This window comes from Melospiza melodia, chromosome 2 (assembly GCF_035770615.1).
Source record: "Melospiza melodia melodia isolate bMelMel2 chromosome 2, bMelMel2.pri, whole genome shotgun sequence".
Classification (NCBI taxonomy): domain Eukaryota; kingdom Metazoa; phylum Chordata; class Aves; order Passeriformes; family Passerellidae; genus Melospiza; species Melospiza melodia.
The window spans coordinates 62755610-62776496 of record NC_086195.1 but is presented as its reverse complement, the minus strand read 5'-3'; the positions used below and the strand labels follow the sequence as shown (position 1 = coordinate 62776496).

General features: G+C 38.8%; 1 protein-coding gene across 7 annotated transcripts in view; it reads left to right on the top strand.

Moving 5' to 3' along the window:
- WARS2 (tryptophanyl tRNA synthetase 2, mitochondrial) overlaps positions 1–19268 on the top strand; it is a 44011-nt gene extending 24743 nt beyond the window's left edge. For 5 of the 7 annotated variants that reach the window (XM_063148444.1, XM_063148448.1, XM_063148449.1 and 2 more), the window contains 4 exons: positions 6229–6309; positions 8042–8127; positions 10741–10859; positions 12872–13837. In XM_063148444.1, the coding sequence (XP_063004514.1) occupies positions 6229–6309; positions 8042–8127; positions 10741–10859; positions 12872–13320 (735 nt within the window). In that variant the 3' untranslated portion in view covers positions 13321–13837. Of the gene's footprint in view, positions 1–6228; positions 6310–8041; positions 8128–10740; positions 10860–12871; positions 13838–14785; positions 14916–17675 lie in introns of those variants that run through there. The other 2 variants (XR_010026689.1, XR_010026690.1) reach the window with 2 other exon arrangements.
- Positions 19269–20887: the final 1619 nt, after the last annotated feature.

Here is a 20887-nt window from a genome sequence, read left to right as displayed (position 1 = left end):
TTCTGGACAACATAATGTTCCGTTTCTGGGCGGAAAATTGCAGTTTTCATCCTTCTGGATAGGCTGATTTATTTTCTGAGTATAATCAGCTGCAGTATTCTCGCAGTGTGCAAGCAAATTGAGGCAGTAACTCTGGGAGGTGGGAATTTGCAAATTTGTCTTAGCCTTGACTCCAAAAGCCAAAATACAACAATATGAATGTGTGCACTGTTTCACTGCTGTTATTTTCCAGAAGTATCCATCTGCTTTGTTTTGTGGGCAGAGTTTGAATGGATTCACGCTACCCCTTGTCCAATTTTCAGAGGGGCTGAAAAGCTTCTATTGCATCATAGCTTATAAATTCATTAAAGTACATTAATTTAGCATGGTCCATTGAAAACTTCCTGTCATAAGAGGAAGTATGTGACTGTTTAATTTAGAAAATTATTCTGCTTCTCTCATTCCTCTGTTTTCTCTCTCATGGACTGGACTAGACATAACTAGAGCTCAGTGGGAAGGAAAGTCATGGTTCACTGGGATTTCTCTTTTTTTTTTTTTCTTTTCTGCCTTAATTTACCTTCTTCATCTCATACTATTATGTAGCTGTTATATTTTCCTCTCTTCACCAGTCTTCTGGACACACCAGACTAATTTTTCAAACAGTATTGTGAGTTATACTAGGAGAATGTTTCTGAAAATAAGTTAATTTCATAATAAATAAAGGAGAGGAAAGGGTGCTTTGGCCAAATTGCTGTGGTCTGTTGGGGTTTATAACCAGTAAAGCTTAGTTCCAGTAGGAATATTCTTGGTCAGGTTCTTCAAAAAGGAGAGGCAGGTCTTATTTCTGTATGTTTTAACCAAATATAAATAAGGATATGTGAGTAAATTGTTCCAAGGTAAAGGTGAGAGGGGTAGATACTAACACATTTACTGACAATAACTAGACAACCACCTCCCAATTCAATACGTTGCTTAACATGTTCTTTAAATCCCATATTGCCTTTGTAACCATAAATTTATTCTACCCAATCAATTATTTCTTTGAACACAAATTTGGGATACTCTGGCAAATTTTTTGTCATAAGAGTACCTGCACTGTGTGCATTTTTTTCAAGGGTAGTCTATTTTTTTGTCTTGTTATGGCCTTTTTTTTCTTTAGCTGTGTAATATAGAGACACATTGCTAAGTATCTTGAACATATTGCCTTCAACCTTACACATTAATAAAACCTTACCTTCAAGAAAAATGTGAGCATCATTTGCTTTTGAAAAGAGCCTCTTGAATTTTGCAGAAGCTCTTACTAGTACTTCTAGAAGACACCAAAGTCCTAAAAAATGGTTTAATTTCTTTTTAAATGTAGGACTTTTTCCCTTCTCTGTTTCAATTTCTTTTAGGACACAGCTATCCAAATTACCTCCTGAGACTTTGTTTGTACTCTGTTCTATCAAAATTAAATATTTAAAATTTACTGCCCCTTTAAAATGTAGCCCTTAATGAGGTTACTCTGCTGAGGAAAGCTGTTTCCTCATGATAGTTGTGCAGCAAATTGGCAGTGCCTTACAGAGAAGGGCTATAGGTTGCAACTTGAGGAAGTCCATCCTGCAAATAAAACTCTGCATCTCTTTTTGCAGAAAGCCACTTCAGCTGCCAACACACAACTTTGTATTATAACCTCAGAAAGCTGAGGCCCAGTGTTGCTGATTTGCCTGCTTTCAAATCTGCTTCCACTATTCATGCCTGTCCCACTGTTCTTGAATCTCACAGCTTGCTATCTTCCTCAGCTGTATGTTTAATCATAAAAAGTCATGTAGAATTATTTGGACTAAAAGTAGCTACTGCTTTTCCATATATATATATATATATATATATATATATATATATATATAATTGGCTGTGGCAAGGGAATATCAACAAGAATTTGGTAAGGAATAGCTAGGATCAAGGACAAAAAAATAGATTTACAGGAAGAAGGCCTGAGATTGTACTCCAGCATATAAAGCTCCAGAGATCCAAGTATGAAATGTGACCTGAGGTTAATAACTTCAAATGGCTGCACAAGTAAATAATGAAGAAGCTATTTGTCTTTAAAAAGGGAGGAGCAGGGTGCTCAGGTGAAGAAACAGAAGTGTTTGTGCCTTTTAGATAACTGCTCATTATCGTTTGGAAATGGTCACCTCTGTTGAATATGTGTGCTTTAAAAAAATTAAAGGAATCTGTGTAGGCAGCTTTAGCCTTGTCAGTCCACAGGGAAGGAATGTATGTAGTTTGCTCTGGAAATAACTCTTTGATTACTGATTAGTAAGCCAGGTTGTGGGGGATGCTTAATGTAATGGAGATTGAAGGAGGAAATGTGTCCCTGGTAATAGCATAGAGGTGGCCATCTCAACCCTTTGAGAAATGTTGATAGTTTTTACAGACTTGTGTGAGATTTGAAAACAAAAATTGTTAAAATAAGCAAGAGCACAGAGCAGGAAAAGAGAGAGAAACTTGCTATATTTACTGAGAAGAGCAAAGGGTAGGATTTGGGCTGCCTGAGAAGGGGAGATTGCTATAGGGATATGGGTAAGAAGTTTTGGAAAATTTTAAATGGGAAATAGTTGAATTTATAAAGGGAAACAATAAATAGAGCACTTAAAAACTGTTATTCCTGGAAATATTTTCAGCAAGGCTGCAAGAAATATTTCCCAAGAAAATAATGTTTATACTGAAAACAGACTATTATATTTTTTTCAGGACATGAAAGTAGCTGAAGTTGACCTGAAGGATTTAATTGATAGCTGATTTTCAGAATTACCAGTGATTGTGACATTCTTGGAGCTTGGTTTGACATACAGTTCAGCAACTGTCACTGGTTGTGAGTTTTGTTAATTGGAGATGTAATTCTGGTTTTCTACCATTTGTATTACTTTTATACTGATGTACTGGGAGGAGAGTGCACGCTGAGAAAATTATGTGTTCTTTGGAAAAGAGTTAAGTTTATTATTATCTGTTGTCTTTTGAAAAACTGGGTGATCCTGAAGTACATTGTAGCTCTAGACAGTGGTTTGTTGTCAGATTTTAAAACACAAATGAAATTGATTAAAGATTTTAAAATACAAATGAAATTGAGTTCTTCATTGGTTAAAGAGTAAACAGAATAACCTGAATTAATTGGAGCTCTTTGTACTTTTATTTCTTGAAATCCTAGTTGGATTATTGGGTAACCTCCTTTAAAAAATAAATTTAAAAAGCAAGCAGAACGCCTCTCTAACAGTCATACTCTTTTTAATGAAAATTGTGTGAAAAGTGATGTTTCTCTGACAAAGGTTTTCCTTGTGATGGCACAATAAACACTACCTAACACAATAGGAATCAACTGAAAAGCATTTTGTAGATTTATGCAAATATGAGATCTCTCTTCTCTGTTGAAAGACAAATCATATCGCTATTGAAAGCCACATAGGCTGTAATGCTCACTCATTTTTTTTGAATGGCACAGTCAGCAGTCATGTTGCTCAGGAATTCTTGCTGGAAGCAGTTCTAGTCAACATTTTCCTTCATGACCTGAAGAAAGTAGTGAACAGAAGTTCACTGACAGTATTAAGTCCTTATGTGTAGCCAAATGCTATGCCAAGGAAAGGAATTCCAAAAGAACTCATAAAACAGAGTGGACAGGCAAATAAGGGGTAGAAGATCTTTAAATACTTTAAAACATCTGGGTAAAAGTATTCTAAACCTTCTTCACAAAATCCAGGAAAGAACGTCCTGGAGTCATCATTGGCAGTTCTCTGAAATCATTGGCTCAGCACAAGCAATTTTCAGAAGAGCCAATGATAAGTCATCATCACCACATCACCAGAAAGGGTGTTGTGAGTAAGACAGAGATGATGTTTTGTCACCATGCAAACCTTAATGTGCCCATTTTTTGAATACTGGGTGAAGGCTTAGAGTCTCCAGAATGAACTAATGATTTATATATGATACAAAGGAGAGGAATTCATGCCGCAGGGGATAGAGTAGCTGCCTTAAGGAGGAAAAAATCAGAAGTCAGGGTTGCTTCAGTTTGAAGAGGAGAAGGCTGAGGCATATATGCAATCACAGTTTTGAAAATCAGAAATACACTGAATAAGGTGGATGTGGAATTGTTCACCAAATTGTGCAATATAAGAAACAGGTGGTATTCAAAAAACAGTAAATAAACATAGATACATTAGTGGCTAAATTATTTCTTTACACATCAGGTTTAAGGCTCTGGAGCTTGCTGCTCCATGGGGTTGTGAAGTGGGCACTATCAGCTGGTTCAGAAAACAATTAGACATATTCCTGGGGAATCTGGGCACATTACCAGGGCCGGGCCAGGGATAATTCTAATATTCCTTCTGATATTCCCTAGTGCAACAATTATGGATGCTGGAGAAGTTTCCTGGGGAATCTGGGTACATTACCAGGACTGAGCCAGGGATAATTCTAATATTCCTTCTGATATTCCCTAGTGCAACAATTATGGATGCTGGAGAAGTATGAGGGGAAGATACTGTAGGAAGCAGTAGCCTCCTGTGTTTGCCCCAAATACTACTCCTGGAAATAGGGCACAAGGCTGCATTGCCTTTGTTGTGATCCAGTACAGTGTTATTTCTCACATTCTTGTGTTTTGGTTGTTTAATGAAGACATTTGCCTGCAGTTTTAAATGGACCTGCAGCAAGAAGCGGATGGAGTTTGTCTGGGAGAATGGCTTCTCCTGATTGTGATCCATGGATATTACTCAGTGAAAGGAAGAACAGACTGAGACATTAGTCTTCTGGTGTCATATGCATCATCATATACGTCTTCCAGTTTCATTGTATCAAATTTGTGCAATCAGTGTGATGAAATACTAAAATAGCTAAATGAGTAATATTTGAGCAGATGCCCCATGACCAACCAAAGGCTGCAATTACCTGCCCCTCTTGCCAAGTAAAACACAGTAGCTTAAACTGTGATTTAGTCTGACAAATGATTTGTGGTTTAAGCCTAGAACCTCCTGATTCACACACCAATACACAGTCAGTTACTTCAATTTGGATGATGAATGCTGACTCATTAGCCTCCAGTACTGAATTTTATTCCAGCTGAAACCTCTACCCTTTGGTATACTTCTACATATTTTGTCCCCATTTTATCAGGCTTTTTCTTCAGCATATTCAGCACTTTAGTAATATTTAGGAGAGGACTGTTTGTTTCAAGGTAGGAAGTGAGTATGACTTGGTAGGACCAAGAACCGTGTATTCAACCCAACAAATACTGTTTAGATCACTTGGTGTTTTGGTAACTGATGTAATGTCAAATCCACTGATCCAGTGAAACGCACGTGCAGTCTTGGCTGCAAAAGCAACATCTGACAGGGCTGAATCAATGACTGCATAGCTTTTAAAGAGGGTTCTTGTCAACACAAGTGCAACAGAGCACCATCTCCTCTCTGTCCGTGACTAGAAGAAAGAAATGAGAAACCACTTTCAACCAGATGGTGATTCCTTCTAGATGAAGTAGGAGTCTTGTGCTCAGTATTTTCCGTGAAGTTCATTTTACTCCAGTATTTTGTTGCACTTTGTCTTGTGCACAGAAGATTATAGGTCAAATAAGCATGAGGGAATTAATAAAAACCCTGAATCTGTGGGAAAGGCAGAAAGAAGGGAAAGAATCAACCTAAAATATTTCTAACCACTGAGCTGTAGTCTGGAGGTTGGATACTTTTACACATTGGTCAACAAAGTAGTCCAATGACTGCTAGCTAGGAAATTACTGTATTTAAAATGTGACAACAAAAGAATTGCAATTAATAATCCTAGTAGTTCTTACTTATCAAGAAACACTTTTTACTGCCTTCTGTATGAGTTGTTATATTATATTGCAGGCATGAAGCTTTGAACATCTTTGAGACAGTTAGCATCCTCTTAAAGATTCAAACCTGCCAATATTGCAAAGAGTGAATCAAGTACTCAAGCAAAGGAGTTTACATGTGTGCTCAACTCTGCTATTGCTAAAGCATTTTCTTCCTTGTTTAGAATATGGGTGGATAGGATCAAGAACCTTGCTATACTATTTTGATATAGGGTATTCAATCCTGGTAGTGTCCAAAACTTTCCATTAGCTTGTCACTTGACCTTACTGAAAAAGTAATGTACAGAAATAAATGGTTTTCTCATCTTTGATGTAATTTATTCTTACAGACTTTGAGAAAATATGCATATAAAGGAGGAAGATTTAAATAGATTCTAACTTCATACTTTCAGGTTCCTGAGCATGCAGAACTTGCCTGGATTCTTGGGTGCTTAACTAATGTGCCACGTCTGCTACGTTTGCCCCAGTGGAAGGTATGGACAGTTTGGTAAATTTAAAAGAAATTTATGGGAATTGAGTAGAAATGTTATCCTGGAAATACTTGTCATGTATGAAGTACCAACTTTACCTTGGTTGTTCTTGCTTTAAGCAATTCTGTAGTCTTGTGGTGGAAGGGGTAAAACATACCTCTCCAGTTCTGTTCTTCTTAGTGAACATTTTCCTGCTGGAAGCTACAGAATTGTGGTTTTGGCAGAGATTTGCAGAAAAACTGTGCTAAAAAGGAGGTTTGTTTGCTGTTATTAAACTGCTAGAACATTCAGTGTTATTTCAGTGCTTGTTTAATAATGCAGGAGTAATGGAAGATATTGCAGTGGAAACCTTGGGCCTTGCCGATTAAGGAGTTCCATAAACAGCTTTTTATTTTCCACTATAAAGAGTGGCTGCTCTGTAGATTTTATGGAAGAGTGTTCAAAAGAGGCATATGTTTGAAGAGGAGTATAGAAATTATAAATATTAAAAATGTGCTGAGTGATATTGTATCTTAAATGTTTGCCTCTATGAGTGTCAAATGTTCATCTTCTTAATTTTGGTGTTGCATTATCCTGACTGCATCAATAGAGTTCTTACATTTAATTTCCTTGTATTTTATTTTGACATTTAGTAAGCAGAAAAAGACAGGAGAGAGAAGTATCTGAAAAAGGAAAAAAAAAAAAACCCAACAGCTTAAGAGCAGTTTGGGCTTGCAGAGTTCAGAGCAGCCTTAAATACCTCCAGATGTTTTCTTTTTTCCTGTTTTCCTTCTTAATTAAATAAAACCAGTAAAACTTAAATACAGCAACCAGTGTTAATGCATGGCATAGATTAAAGCAAACCTTTTCAAACCTGAGGTTCTAAAGTTAAGCTCCTAAATCCTACTTTGACTGGATTGACTTTCCAGACCTACAGATAGGTGTTACAGGTGCTAGGCTTTGCAAATTAGGTTCCCTGAACCCTAGGCACTTAAGATGGAGACAGAATTCAGGATCTGTTGGAGAGTGTGAGACAAGTTGAAATATATTTGATCAGTCCTAATGAAATAATTCAGATTTCAAGGGGGTTAGTATATTTAAATATTCCTAAAAGTAAAACACAGATATGTCATTGCTAGAACAGAGTTAGTGTTTGCACCCTGACTGTCTTGATCTAGGTGATCCATATCAGGGAGCAGTAGAGGACTTGAATGCATTAGGTAGATTGTGGGGAGCAGTGAGAACTGATGGAGACAGCACTGGACTCTGCCTGTGTAGGTCTGGCTTCTCCCAGCTGTCACTGGCTGTCCTGGTGACTGTGTGTGATCACTGTGTCTTGATCTCTAACACAGGTTAATACCTTTTAATATCTTTTTGTATCTCCATTATGAAGTGTTTCAAAAATTTATTGCTGAAGACACTATTTAAAAAGTAGGATTTATGTGTAATATCCAAGTTTAATAAATTAGCCTTATGGTTTTTCATTTGAAATCATTTCCATTAATATGGTTACAAACAGAAAACAAAAGAAACCCTATGTTCCCTTCTCACTAGAATATCAGAACAGTGTAGAGAAATTCATAAATGTAAGACATCAACCAGAATATATTCATAAGTAGTGGATTTTACTTGACACTGTCTTCTGTAGAGCTACATAATAAATTACTCAATTATTCAGAATTCTAATTCATTAAAATCACAGACCTTGATACCATTAGTCAAAAGTGTGATTCTTCTGTTTTTCTTTTCCAAACAGATGAAGCGTGCCAGCCAGAATAGCGAAGGAACTGTTGGTTTGTTGACTTACCCTGTGCTTCAAGCAGCAGATATTTTACTGTACAAGTAAGAGGCAGAATGTGAGCCCATGGGCAATGTCTGTTCAGCTACATTGGAATGAATGCCTGTCAGGTCAACATGCTAACTTATTGAGCAGGGGAGCTGGGTGTGATTAGATCAGAAGATTGGAAATGGATGACAGACAGACTCTTGAGTGGCTGGTTGAAATCTAGCCTGATTAAAAAGCTACTGACAGGGCTGTAAAGAGCACAATCTGGTCATGTGAGAATAATTATTAGGCAATTGTAACAGACTGATTTTTAATGATACATATTGCACATTCACACTGATACACTTTTTTTTTTTTTAAGTACTTATGCTTTATTTTATGCAGTGTACTGTACTTAAACTGTCTGTATGTAGCATACCAATATTAGTGGGGGATTCTGTGTAGGCCAGTTCATACTGGTGAAAAAGTGAAACTTATTGACTGCAGCTTGTAGTACCTGGCTAGTGCTGCAGTGGAAACAGCCCCTAGTGAGGGACTGGGGACTCAGCATGCCTGTAGCCTGGCTAATAGAACTTGTAGTGCATTGTAATCCCTGGTTGTATTTCATAATATGATTTAAGCTGTCTCAGTAAGTAAATGTTGAAGACAGTGCACCATATATGATTTTTTTTTTATGTTCAGAGCATATGTACTTTGTAGCATTGTTCTGAAGGAACTTGTGAGTATTGATTGGGACGGAGAATTAACACAGAACTGAGGACAAGGATGTCAGGTCAGACTAACCAAGATTAACCAGCTGTGAATTCAGAAAAATGTGTCTAGAGAAATTTCATGTTAATTGATCATAGTAGGGAAAACAGGACTGTTAAAAGACCAAGAGATGGTATTTCTAATTTACCTAAATTTTAACTAAAAATAACAGGAAGCAAGCAAAAGGCAGAATTATTTTGAATATCGTAATGATTTTATTTGAAGTGAGTCCCATTTGATTGTCAAATATTTGAGTGATTTGAGCATCAAGTATTTAAGGGTGAAATTTAGACAACTTTATCAGAAATCACGTTGTTTTGATTGAGCTCAACCATGTCTGTCTCTTCCATCTCTAATAAGATCAGGTGTTTCATCTTTCCGTAGCAAAGCCAGTGGTTTGTTGGCTACTATCTGTATTAACAGCAGGCTGTCCACCCAGAGCACAAAACAAGGAATTGAAAGAGAAACAATATCTCTTTGAAGAAACTTGACTTAATGTCTTTAATAAGAAATGTTTTAATGTAAGCAAAATAATATGAGGAACAAGAATTGGTGAGAAATGGAAACACAGGAAGGGAACAGCAGTCATGAAGTAGAATTTAGAGCTGGAGGAGGGGGAGAAACAGTACTAGCTCAGATGAACCAAGGATCAAAGAGACAGGAAAATGGACAGAAGGTAAATGCACGACAGAAAGAAGTAAAAATAGCACCAGAATAGAAGAAGTTTTTTTAAAAGCCAGCAAGGAAAAAGGCAAGGTATCGTGCAGAGGCTTTTATGGAGATAATATGTTTTCTGTTTAGTGGCAAACTTTGTGAATATGGAACCATTTTGGCATATGGAAACGTTTCTTTTGACCTGCTTAAAGTATATTGATTATGGTAACTGATTTTCTCTCACTTATAGGGCACTGTGCTTTCCTATTGATTCCTACTGTAACTGTTTTTAGGTTGCCTTGCTGGCTGGTTGAGAATAAAGGTGGACAAATTGATTCCTGGATGTCAGCCCAGTAATTCAGAATCGGAAGGAAAGCATACCATGTTGATCTGAAATTTTCTGGGAACTTAAAAGATGCATGGTGAACTTCCTTATTTTGGAACATGTCCAGTATTCATAGCTGAATACCCCGTAAGCCTTAGGAAAAAAATCTGCTGGGGGATGGGAGAGTAATCAAAAGCTGGCAAGATTTCAAGTCTGCCTCATCTAAAAGAATCATACATTTTTAGCAAGTATGATTAACTGTGGGAAAGAATCACCGGGGAAGTAATGGACTCTTCACCTCCTCATGTCCTCTGATGCAGATTGTGTTTCCCTCCAGAAGTGTATTCAAGCCATTGAGTTCAATACAGAAGATCAAGTTATCCTTTGAATCCTCTAATAACTCTTGTGACAATAGAGGCGCTGGACCACATGATTTATACAATTGTGATGAAGAAGAAACACTCTCTTCTTTCCTTCCCTTGATACATCCTCAGTACTAACTCCTCAACAGCAGTTATGTTTTCCTGAGACTTGACATGACAAGCTGCCTGCACTTTATGCCTTGCAGATCTTTCTTACTTTTTTTTTTACACTATAGCATGTGCTCTTTGATCTCTAAAGAGGCAACAGGAGATACTAAAGAAACCTTTCTTTGAGCTGAGTTTAATGAGTTGCTCTTACAGGTATCTTTGCCATATATGTCTTCACAAAGGGCTATTTTTGCCCTTGGTTATGTGCTTCAGTTCAGCACAAAAAGCAGAGTCATCCTTGAATATGTTCGGTTTGGGATCTTGCTCCCACAGCACCTTTATCTAGCTGGGACTGAGTGTTTGGCTCAGTCTGGCCCTCAATCATGGCAGAAGCTGTTACAGTCTTGAGTAACATTTCAGCAGAACCAGAGAGCTTTGCTGAGTTTCCTGTATCTGTCTTTTATTAAAAGGTCAACACGTGTTCCTGTTGGAGAAGATCAAGTCCTGCACCTGGAACTAGCCCAAGATATAGCACAACATTTCAACAAGAAATATGGAGAATTCTTTCCTGTGCCCAAAGCCATTTTAAGTGAGTTGGTTATTTTTTTTTCCCTTAACTGCACTTCGAAGTTGAAGATGGATTTAAACATTGTGGAAATAGTTTCAGGGACCAAGAAAAGGGGACAAACTGATATTAAGGGAGTGGAAAATTAAAACCTGGCAAAAAGAGCCTAGAGGCTGTGAAAATGAACTCCCAAGATAGATATAAGGCTTTAGAAATCCATGGTTGAGGAATGTACGTGACGTCTGGTATTCTAGTCCAGCGGGCCAGATGCACTCTGCTGCCAGTCAGCCTTGCTCTTCAAGCACTGGACTTTTTAAAAAGAGTAGGGTCTCTATTCCATGTTGCTCATTCAGGAGACATGTAAGCAACAAGGCCACAGACCTCTAGCAAGCAGAATTCTTCGGTGTCCAAGTCAGAGATGTTTACTTTAAGGTTGCTGAACAGCCTGTTGGGTTATATGTACAGTGCTCCAATTTTTTTTAAGGGTGTTTAATATATGCTTGAGTATTTCAATATGTGTCTGTCACAGAGCTTAAGACTTTACGGTTTTGATCTTAGTCTCAGGAAGACTTACAAGGAAAATCTTCTCAGCCATTTTTGAGCTGTAAGGTCATAGGCCGGGGGGTGAGGAGGAGTCAGATGGCGCAAATGGCATGTTTGCTAAGAAACGTGAAGAATTGGGCAAGGATGAAGCGCTGCATCTTTGTTGTAAGTAATGTAGAGGAATGCACAGCAGAGACCTTCGCCCCCAAAAGGGCAAGGAGCTCTCACCTTAGAAAAGACAGGCAGTAATAAAGCTTTCTCAATTTTCAAGCCTCAGTGACAAAAATTATGTTAGACCTGGAGTGGTGTTTTGAGAATATCAGGGATTGCAAATGCTATAGTTTCTAATGGAGTACTAAACACTATAGAGAGGAGCTGAGTGTAGCCTCTGATGCAGGTGAGACTGTTTACCATTAAATAAAAAGCTCAATTTGGAAAAAAAAAAAGGAAAAAAACATTTCATTTTGCTCCCAAAAAGTATTCCTTCTTAAGTAGTACTTCTGAAGTACTACTTCATAAGTATATGCAAACCAACAAAACATCCTAGATGGATGGAGAAGGTAGGGGACCTATTCAGACTCACTAGCTGTAGACAATTGAATTACCTGGACTCTTTCAAATTTGCAGAAGAAACTCTTCCAAAAAGTGATTTCAGAACAAAGCACTTTCTGGGGCAGTCTGAATTGTATGCTGGAAGAACCCTTATCCTTTCACTGAGTACATAGGCCATCTATGAGCAGTATGCAGGTAATTTTGTTGGCTGTATTAGGTGTGTAAAAACAACTGGTATTAGTACTCTGTAGATAAGTGATACTTTAGGTACTTCATGAATGATATTTCTTGGTGAAAAACTGAAGCAGTGTGGATTGATGCTGTTAAAGTACTTTGCAATATTCTCCTAATGCCATTTATCTGTTTCATGTACATGCATGTATCTTAGCAGTTTGTACAACACCCACACCTTTCTTATCTAAACAGTACTTTACATCTAACAGAGCTGGTCAGTGTTGAGTTAGAGAATTTTAATAACTGTTTTACTGAGATTTAGGAGAATTTGCAAGAGATTTTGAGTGGAAGAGTTTCCTGAAATAAGGAGATTAGCTGTTATGGGATTCTATTTTTTTTTTTTTACCAGTGGAGTTAACCTGTTTCTCCGCTGCTCAAAACCATTCAGTAAAGTGCAGTGATAGATGAGGGAAAATTTTGGGGGCAAATCAGCATGTAAGCCACATAAAATATTAGAAGTAGCTCCAGCAGAATTTCCTGCTTCTTGAGGATGGGAGAAATGGAATGGGCTTCATTCAGCTTATGAGAGGAGAAAGGTGGCTTCTTAGAAGGACAGGAAGGATGCAAGGACTAAACAGAACATACATGATTGTGCTCACAGTTCATTTTCGAGCAAGAATAAACAGCTTCATCATATAGCTGCACACTGTTCTTGGCAATTGTCATAAGAAACCATTGTCTGTGCTCATAACTTTTTGTTTTTAAAGGTACAACAAAGAGAATAAAATCCCTCAGAGATCCATCAGCCAAGATGTCCAAGTCAGACCCGCAGAAGTTAGCCACCGTTACCATAGCAGACAGCCCAGATGAAATAGTGCTGAAGTTCCGCAAGGCTGTGACTGACTTCACCTCGGAGGTGACCTACGAGCCCGCCGCCCGCCCCGGTGTCTCCAACCTGGTGTCCATCCACGCCGCAGTGACGGGGCTGAGCATCAAAGACGTGCTGCACCAAGCCACTGGTCTCGACACTGCTCACTACAAAATGGTGGTGGCAGAGGCCGTTATCCAAAAATTTGCACCTATCAGGAGTGAAATCAAGAAACTCCAGGAAGACAAGTCTCATCTGATAAAGGTTTTAGAGGATGGAGCAGAGAAAGCCAAAGAACTGGCTGCTCCTATCTATCAAGAGATAAGGAGATTGGTGGGATTTCAATAGAAGCTGCTGAGTAGTTGCAAGGACTTTTGTATCATGGGACAGAGATTTTGTTATTTATAACAAAATCATTTATTAATTATTAATCATTTTTGTTTAAAACAAAAACTTTTTCTCCTGGATGACCCAAGGAGAATGTTGAAGGTGATTGCATTAAAAAATGTGCATGAAGCCAGGTATTTCCTGTGGGACCAGCATTAAGCTTGTCTGGCTAGGCAAAGAGGGAGGACAGAAGCAATCACAATTCACAAAGAAATTGTGCAAAAGCAGATTATAAGGTTGCCTGTGTGGGTTTTTGGATTTTTCCACTGACCACTGCAAGAAGCTGAAGTGTAGGTAAGGTGATCAGAATCTAGCAGAAGGATTTGTAATCCCCTCAAGAACATGCTTAGCTGTGTATGTGCTGTTGTTACAGAGGGACAATTTATCCTACTGGGGGTTATTCAGCTTTGATATAGTGATTGAACATGTTCTTGGATAACCACAATAAAAGCAGAGACTTAAAAATAAATGCTCAGGATGACGAAGAGGGAACTTACTTCTTCTTCTTATAGTTTCTTCAAATTCAGTGTGAATTATTTTTTTTGTATCTATGTAGTTGGTATGAAGTGAATTTCACTTCTGCCATTTGTGCCATCCTGCTGGTCAGGTCTAAGGTGCTTCAGTGAAAAATGACATGTGCTTCAGCTGCTCCTGTTTCACCTGCTGTTCTGTTTAACAGGCAGCTCCAGGATTTTCAGTTCAGCATCAAGTCTAGAATTGCTTTAAAAAAGGTGTAGAAGAGGAGATGTAGTCCTGAATCAAAGAAATCTTGGGTTGAGAATCAGAGAACTTTCTGTAAAGTTTACAAAATTGCTTCTTTAGAAAATTGTGCTAAGGTCAGAGCCAGAACAGAGTTAAATAGATCCTTTTGGACTCTTCACTACTGAGCCTTGAGAAAGTGTAGTGATGGGAAAGCAGTGTTAACCTGCCCTGATCTTGGGCCTCCCAAGATCCACAGACTTGCACTCATGGATTGTGGCACCTGTTGGGGAATGTGTGGCAAAAGGGGATTGCCAAAAGGAGGCACCATGTTCTGAAGAGGGGTAGTAGTACATGTTAAAAGATAATGAAAGCCCTACTGATCCTGTGCCGGCATATTTAGCTGTGTCATTACACTTCATGGTGCTGTGTATGAAGTTGCTGTACTGTAAACTGAGTTAATCCTGTGCTCTGGCAGCTCATAATCATGCTATGCCTGTGGCATTGGTCATGAAGGATTGCAGTCTTACATGACTGAGTTAGTAAAACCTGGGAAGGGGGTTCTACACTGTGCAGTTGGTTAGTTGGTTGTTTTGGGGTTTTCTAAATAGCAGTATTTAGTTAATTATAGTGAGTTAATTCAGAAAGAAATATTTAATGTTCCAAAACATAAAGCTGAGGACTGAGAGTCTCCAGATTTGTGCTGAGACCTGTATTTATTTGTTAGGGATCTGAAGAAGAGAACTGCCATGCAAGAGCTTGATGATGACAGATTTTCTAAAATTAGTCAAGACTAGAGAAGCAGAGTGGATGGAGACAGACTGATTGGAACCAAACTCAGTGTAGACAAGCCTAAGGTAATGTCCTCTGGAAAGAATAAGTATATTCAAAAATTGTCCCTGGTTTTAAATATACTGTAGTGGATAAGGAAAGAATATATTATAACTGTACATATTTATGTAGTTTTACAAAACTTTTTGTCAGTGTAACAGCTGCATTAGAGCACTAAGATGAAAAAGGTACACAATTACTGCTGCTTCCTGAGTTGGCATAAAATGTTTTCTGTGGCACTTTTTAAATAGATTGATTTCTGCAAAGGTCCCACAGTATGTACCTTGAGAGAAGCTAACACTGTCCTCATGAAGACTCTGAAAATCTTTATTACTTGCATATCTAGTTTCTACCTGTACCTCTTTTCCACTAGCAAAGATAGATGCATATATTCAAAAGACAACTCAGAGTTTCAAGGTCTCTTTACACTTCTGATACTCAAATCACCTAATATATAGAGTTGCCATTCAACACACCTTCTCTGCAGTGGAAGGAAAATAGGAGCATTCATGGGAGAAGTTGACACCAACAGGTGATTTTGGTTTGTTACTTAAACTGTTCTGAGCAATCTTTCCAAAACTGTTAGATTCTTTTTCAGAAAATCATGTAAGTAGAGCAAGAAAAAAAACTTCAATAGAGCCTTTTCTTGGAGGTGAGGATTTAAGGCGTTACATATTTAGCTGTGTTTCAAGCAAATTCACTATTTTGCCTCTTTTTCAACACTACATTGGGGGTTTTTCCTTTCCTTTCCCCTGTCAGTCAAACAAGTCTTATTTGCCTGAGCTATTTCCTACCAGTAAGGAAATATACATTTTTTTCATCTTCAGAAAAGTTAAACTTGTGTAAAATGAGTATATTAACCTACTGATGGTTGACTAAGCTTTTCATTTTAGTTGTTCCTGTAGAGGAATTCTCAAAATAACATGTGTTTGCCCAGTGAAATAATCTCGATTCCATTAACAAGCACGATCTTTAGAATCCCTTGAGAGAAGACAACAAATATAGATGTTTGCAGGTATCTGTTGCCTATTTCAGTTTTCTTAGAGCATGTTTTTTTCTGCAAAGTTAGCCATCTTGGCACTCAGGTGGTTTAGCTGAGTTTGAAGCAATGAGTTGATTCCAAGCTACTCTCTCCTCTTCTACCTCCCTGTTTCCCTTTGGGAATGTCTTATAAGCACCCATTCTGTATAGGGTTCTGTGGCAATGTTTACTAAGGAATGCAGTTGAGTTGGAATAGCTGTTTAGGGAAAAATTGTTGGAGAAGACATGATGCTTTATGTTTCATAGTTATTTGTTTCACAAAAATTTGTTTCACATAGTTATTTGTTTCACACAAACTCTAGTGCTGGGGATTTAATGTTTGTTTGCAGCAAAATAGGTGCACTCCTGAAACACATTTTCATCTTTGTTTTTTTCCGAATCACATCCACTAAGACTTCTCTGTGATGTCAGCTGAAGTGCAGTTGGTGGGGAGTTTCTGCAGAAGCACACTCCTCATCCCAGCTGCAGAGTGGTAGAGACATGCCCTGTGTTATTGTGGGAAGTCACTGTAAGGTGTTCTTCCAGGACAGAGTGAGAAAAAGATCCAAATATATATTTCCTAATTGAAGTAAAAAGAGTCAAAAGGTGGAGAGGTATCCTTACCCTGTGCTGTGTAGCTCACTGAAGAAAAGGAAGCAGAAACAATGATCCTTTATTTAGAAAGTATCAGTAATTTGTGCCTTAAACTCAAAATCTCCTCTTTTGCATTCCTGTATGTTAGTGCTCCTGGCCCACTGCAGATCCCAACCACTACATGTGTGTCAGACATAGCATCTCCTGGTAAGACTCACTCACCTTTAGAGATAAAACATCAACTCCGCAGTGAATTACTTGCAAAAATCTAACAAAAACATTTATACACTTGAGACATTCATTTTTCCAGCTGGTTGTTCCTAGGAAGTCATGATATCACATAGTGAGTCTCAGCTCTGTGCTTTCAGTTTAGAGCACAGGGTTTACTGAGAATTTTAGATTCAAGAACAACGTTTTCTGCAGCAGAGATTCCAAATGATGGTTGGCCCCATAAATTAACTCTGGGACTGCTCCAGCATACGTCCCTGCCTCAAATGGCTGAAGTGCGTGGATATTGTACATTATACTGGAATTTAATTGTAACTCTTAAAGATAATACTTAGTTTTCAAACACCATGACCTGGCTTCTCAGATTCCCCAGAAGGCTTTCTGCATAGTTCTGATTCAGTGTGTGTTTATCTACAACCAGTTCAAGCACAGCTCCTTTGCAGGATTATGGCTGCATCCATTAAAGGCTAGAGAATTTATCAAAATGAGCTGAAAGTCTAAGGAAGGACAGTGAAATGGGATCCTTGGGGACTGACCTGCATCTAAATGTTTTGGGAACCGTTGGTTAGCAAAGCAAGTGTTTTCTTATCCTTGGTTAGGGCCATTATGATCCTGCCAACAGTGTAGCAGTAAATACTGCTGATGAAAGTATGTTCTTTCAGCAGTCCAGCTTGGTTAGATTTACGTTCAGAACAAGGGGTGGATCTTTCACCATTTTGATCTATGCATTTAAGCTCCTGGATGCTGCCTACCTTTTTTTTTTATGACTGGTGGACTGCTGCACAGAGAAATAGTCTAGCAAGTTGGTGGAGGAAACCTAGTGGAAAAGGGGTTTTGTTCAGGAAATATATTGTCTGTTCTTGACAGGAAAACAAAACCCCTCTTTCTGCTGTGTTGGACTGTCTAATTTCCTTTTAATTATTTGATCTGTTCATTCTTTCTAGGTAAATTCGACAGTAGCTGCAAGAAGAATGTCAATGTATTGTGTAGTCAAAAGCCTTGAAAGGACCCATACATCTCTCATCTTTTCTAAAGTCTCTTACATAGTGGGGCTTTACTGTTAGCATCAGCCAGTTTTGCGAAAAATGCTGCAGCAAAACTGTAGTCATATGTGACATTAATTTATGTGCTTAAAGCTTTGGTGTTTTGGTTTGGATTTTTTTTTTTTGCTCACTCAGCTGTGACAGAAGACTTACTAAATATTGAATTCCCAATGAAGCTTTTTATCACACAGTTCTGTCCAGATGACAGCTGAAGTAATGGAAAATTCTCTTTAATATCACAAAAGATTCTGCTCTGATTCTGTCTTTTCTGTTGTTCTGTTGGTTGTGCTAATGGTCATATTGTGGAAAGTTTGACATGTAAGTATTTATTGTGTGTCAATAAGAAATAATTTTACCTGCAACAGTCCCATATTGTTATGAAAATGGAAGATTCACTGATCATTTCACTTGTAGGCAGCTGCCTCGGTGTCACAATTATTTTATATAAAACCAAATGCCAACCTCCTGCACAGGTGAAGTAAATAGTTTAACACCTGGGAAGATGTTCTGCCACTGTTGTAAATTCCTGTCACAGAACACCATGACTGAAGATGAGATTATCCACTGCAGGAGTGGGCTCGTGCTGCCTGTGGACATAAAATTAAGCACTGAGCTTAACGTCTGTTGTGCTGTCATGCTCTCAGCATTCCAGCATGGCTGTGAGATGGGAGCAGAGCAAATCTGTGCCACACCAGAAGGCTCAATCAGTTCCAGATGTGCTGCATTTGCTGTATGTGCAAGATGAAATGTCAAGACAAGAGCTGCAGAACAAAAATCCTTAAAAGTTATTAAATGTTTGGAAGTAACAGCATGCTTGTAAAGCTTGGCTTATAAAGCCTGTGATAGCATGGTCTTAGCCTCACTCATAGAGCTGACAGGAGCAGTCACACAGCTGAGTGTGATGGTGGCATAAGGTAAGCCATCTGCTTCCTCAGTACAATAGTGTAAAGACAGTGTGAGTCTAATTTGAGGGGTTACTGGATTAACCCTCACAGGTGGGAAATAATAGCTTATGGCAGAGCAAGGTAGTACCACATCTCTCTTGTGTCCTGAACCATTCTGAAACCAGATGCTCACAGCTCAGGTGGGGACGCAGAGCATGGAGAAGATGTTGTATGGACAGTGTCACTTGTCCCATGTGCTGTTGTATCTATGACTCTGCAATTCCTCCAGTTTCAGTTTGGCGTGACTTTATTGTCATCCACCAATGTGAAATGATGTTCACATGCTGATAAAATCAATGGAACTCTGGTTTAAACACTGGATGTATGTTCTCTACTATCTTTGGTGAAAAGTTCTTTCCTGATGCCCCAGGATTTATAGAAAGAAATCATTAAGGCAGATAAGAAGAAACTTACCAAAACAAGGCTACTTTCTGGCATTATCCAGAGTTTCTGGTGTAGGTGGTTTCTGGCTTCATTCACCCTGTTTACCTTCATGCTTCATCCCCTAAGCCACATCTTTCTCTGAGTAAAGTAAAACCTGTATGTTCAATGTTGTGAGACTGACTTTTTATTGTGACTGGAAACAGTTTGTCAAATATATTTGAAGAGTCTCTTCATTTGCTGAATGAATAACAAAGATTTCAATAAGTGCCTCTTGAGTGTTTAAGCCAAGAAATAAATATGAGTGGGTTGGGGTTTGCTCTGCCCACACTTACTCCTTCATGGCATGCCTGGCAGATGTTCCTACAGCAAGAATGGGAAAAAGAAATTTTCTCCTTAGGGTTGAAGGCCGAATGTAAACTGCGTGTGGCAGTGTGGCATCCATTATTTTTAGATAGTCCTTAACTTTCTCTTATATCTGGTATATCTGTTTGCACACCCCCAAAGCTGAAATTGTGTGAATATTCAGGGGGAAGAAGCCCTGGATGTGAATGACTAAACCCATTTCTGTCTCAGAGCTGCTGTCTTTGCTATGCATGAGCATTGGCACACAAGGAGGAAGGGCCTTGCTGCTTGAGAGAGGATTCCTGCTGTCACCATTGAGACAACTGATCCAAACTGTGACACTCCTACCATAAGTTTACCAACATGAACCCCCCCTAGAAGGAAGCTGTGAAGTGGATGAATTTACTGTGTACACTGCATGAGTGCTGCAGGCTCTGTAGTGTCAGTGTGACCTGTTAGGAAATTACCATTTTGGTGTTTAATAACCATTGCCAGAATGGCCCAAGGATGTGCTGGGATTCTGAAGATCTCAAATATCTATGGGGAAAAGCTGAAGGAGTTGAGCTTGTTCAGCCTTGAGAAGAGATGTCTGAGAGGGGGCCTCATCCATGTCTGTGACTATCTGCAGGGAGGCTGTCAAGAGGTTGGAGCCAGGCATCCAGTCACACCATTCTTGGTGGTGCCCAGCACTGGGATGAGAGGCAATGGACAGAAACTGATGCACAGGAAGCTCCACCTGAACACAAGAAAGAACTTCTTTACTGTTCAGGTGCACAGGAACAGATTGCCCAGAGGTGTTGTAGAGTCCCTCTCACGGAGGTGTTCCAGAACTGTCTGCACACAGTCCCTTGCCATGTGCTCTGGGATGAACCTGCTTCAGCAGGGAAACTGGAGGAGCTGACCTACTCTGCCAACCTGACCCATTCTGTGATTTTGTGAATTAGGATGTGTTGCTGATTTGTATGTGAGTTGTTCTGGCTCCCCTGAAGATTAAATGTGCTTTTTTGGGAGACTTATGTCTAATGGGCTTAATTTCTACAGAGTTATTGTTAAAATAAACTTTGGAGTTCCAAAATATCTGTGTAGCTTAGCAACAAAATTGAAGTGGTGAGCTTTGCTGCTGTTTTAATCCCCTTTGCTTACCAGCATCACACACTGACAGGAGTAGAAACTCCACTTTTTTTCTTCTTCAAGCCAACCAAGTTCTGACCCAAAGGGCTTCACTCTACTTTCTGCTTGCCTTTGAGGAGGTGGATTAGCTTGAGTGTAAATGTTGTCTTTATGGCTTATGAGGATATTTCAGTAGCTGACAAGTGGTTTGTCAAGTGAAATCTCTGGGTGGCCTGAGAAGATTTAATGGACGCTGCCAGATTTTGGGGAGAATGCTTTGCCTCTCTCCAGTTTAAAAAAAGAAAGAAAGTTTAATGTAGTTGCAGATGAGAA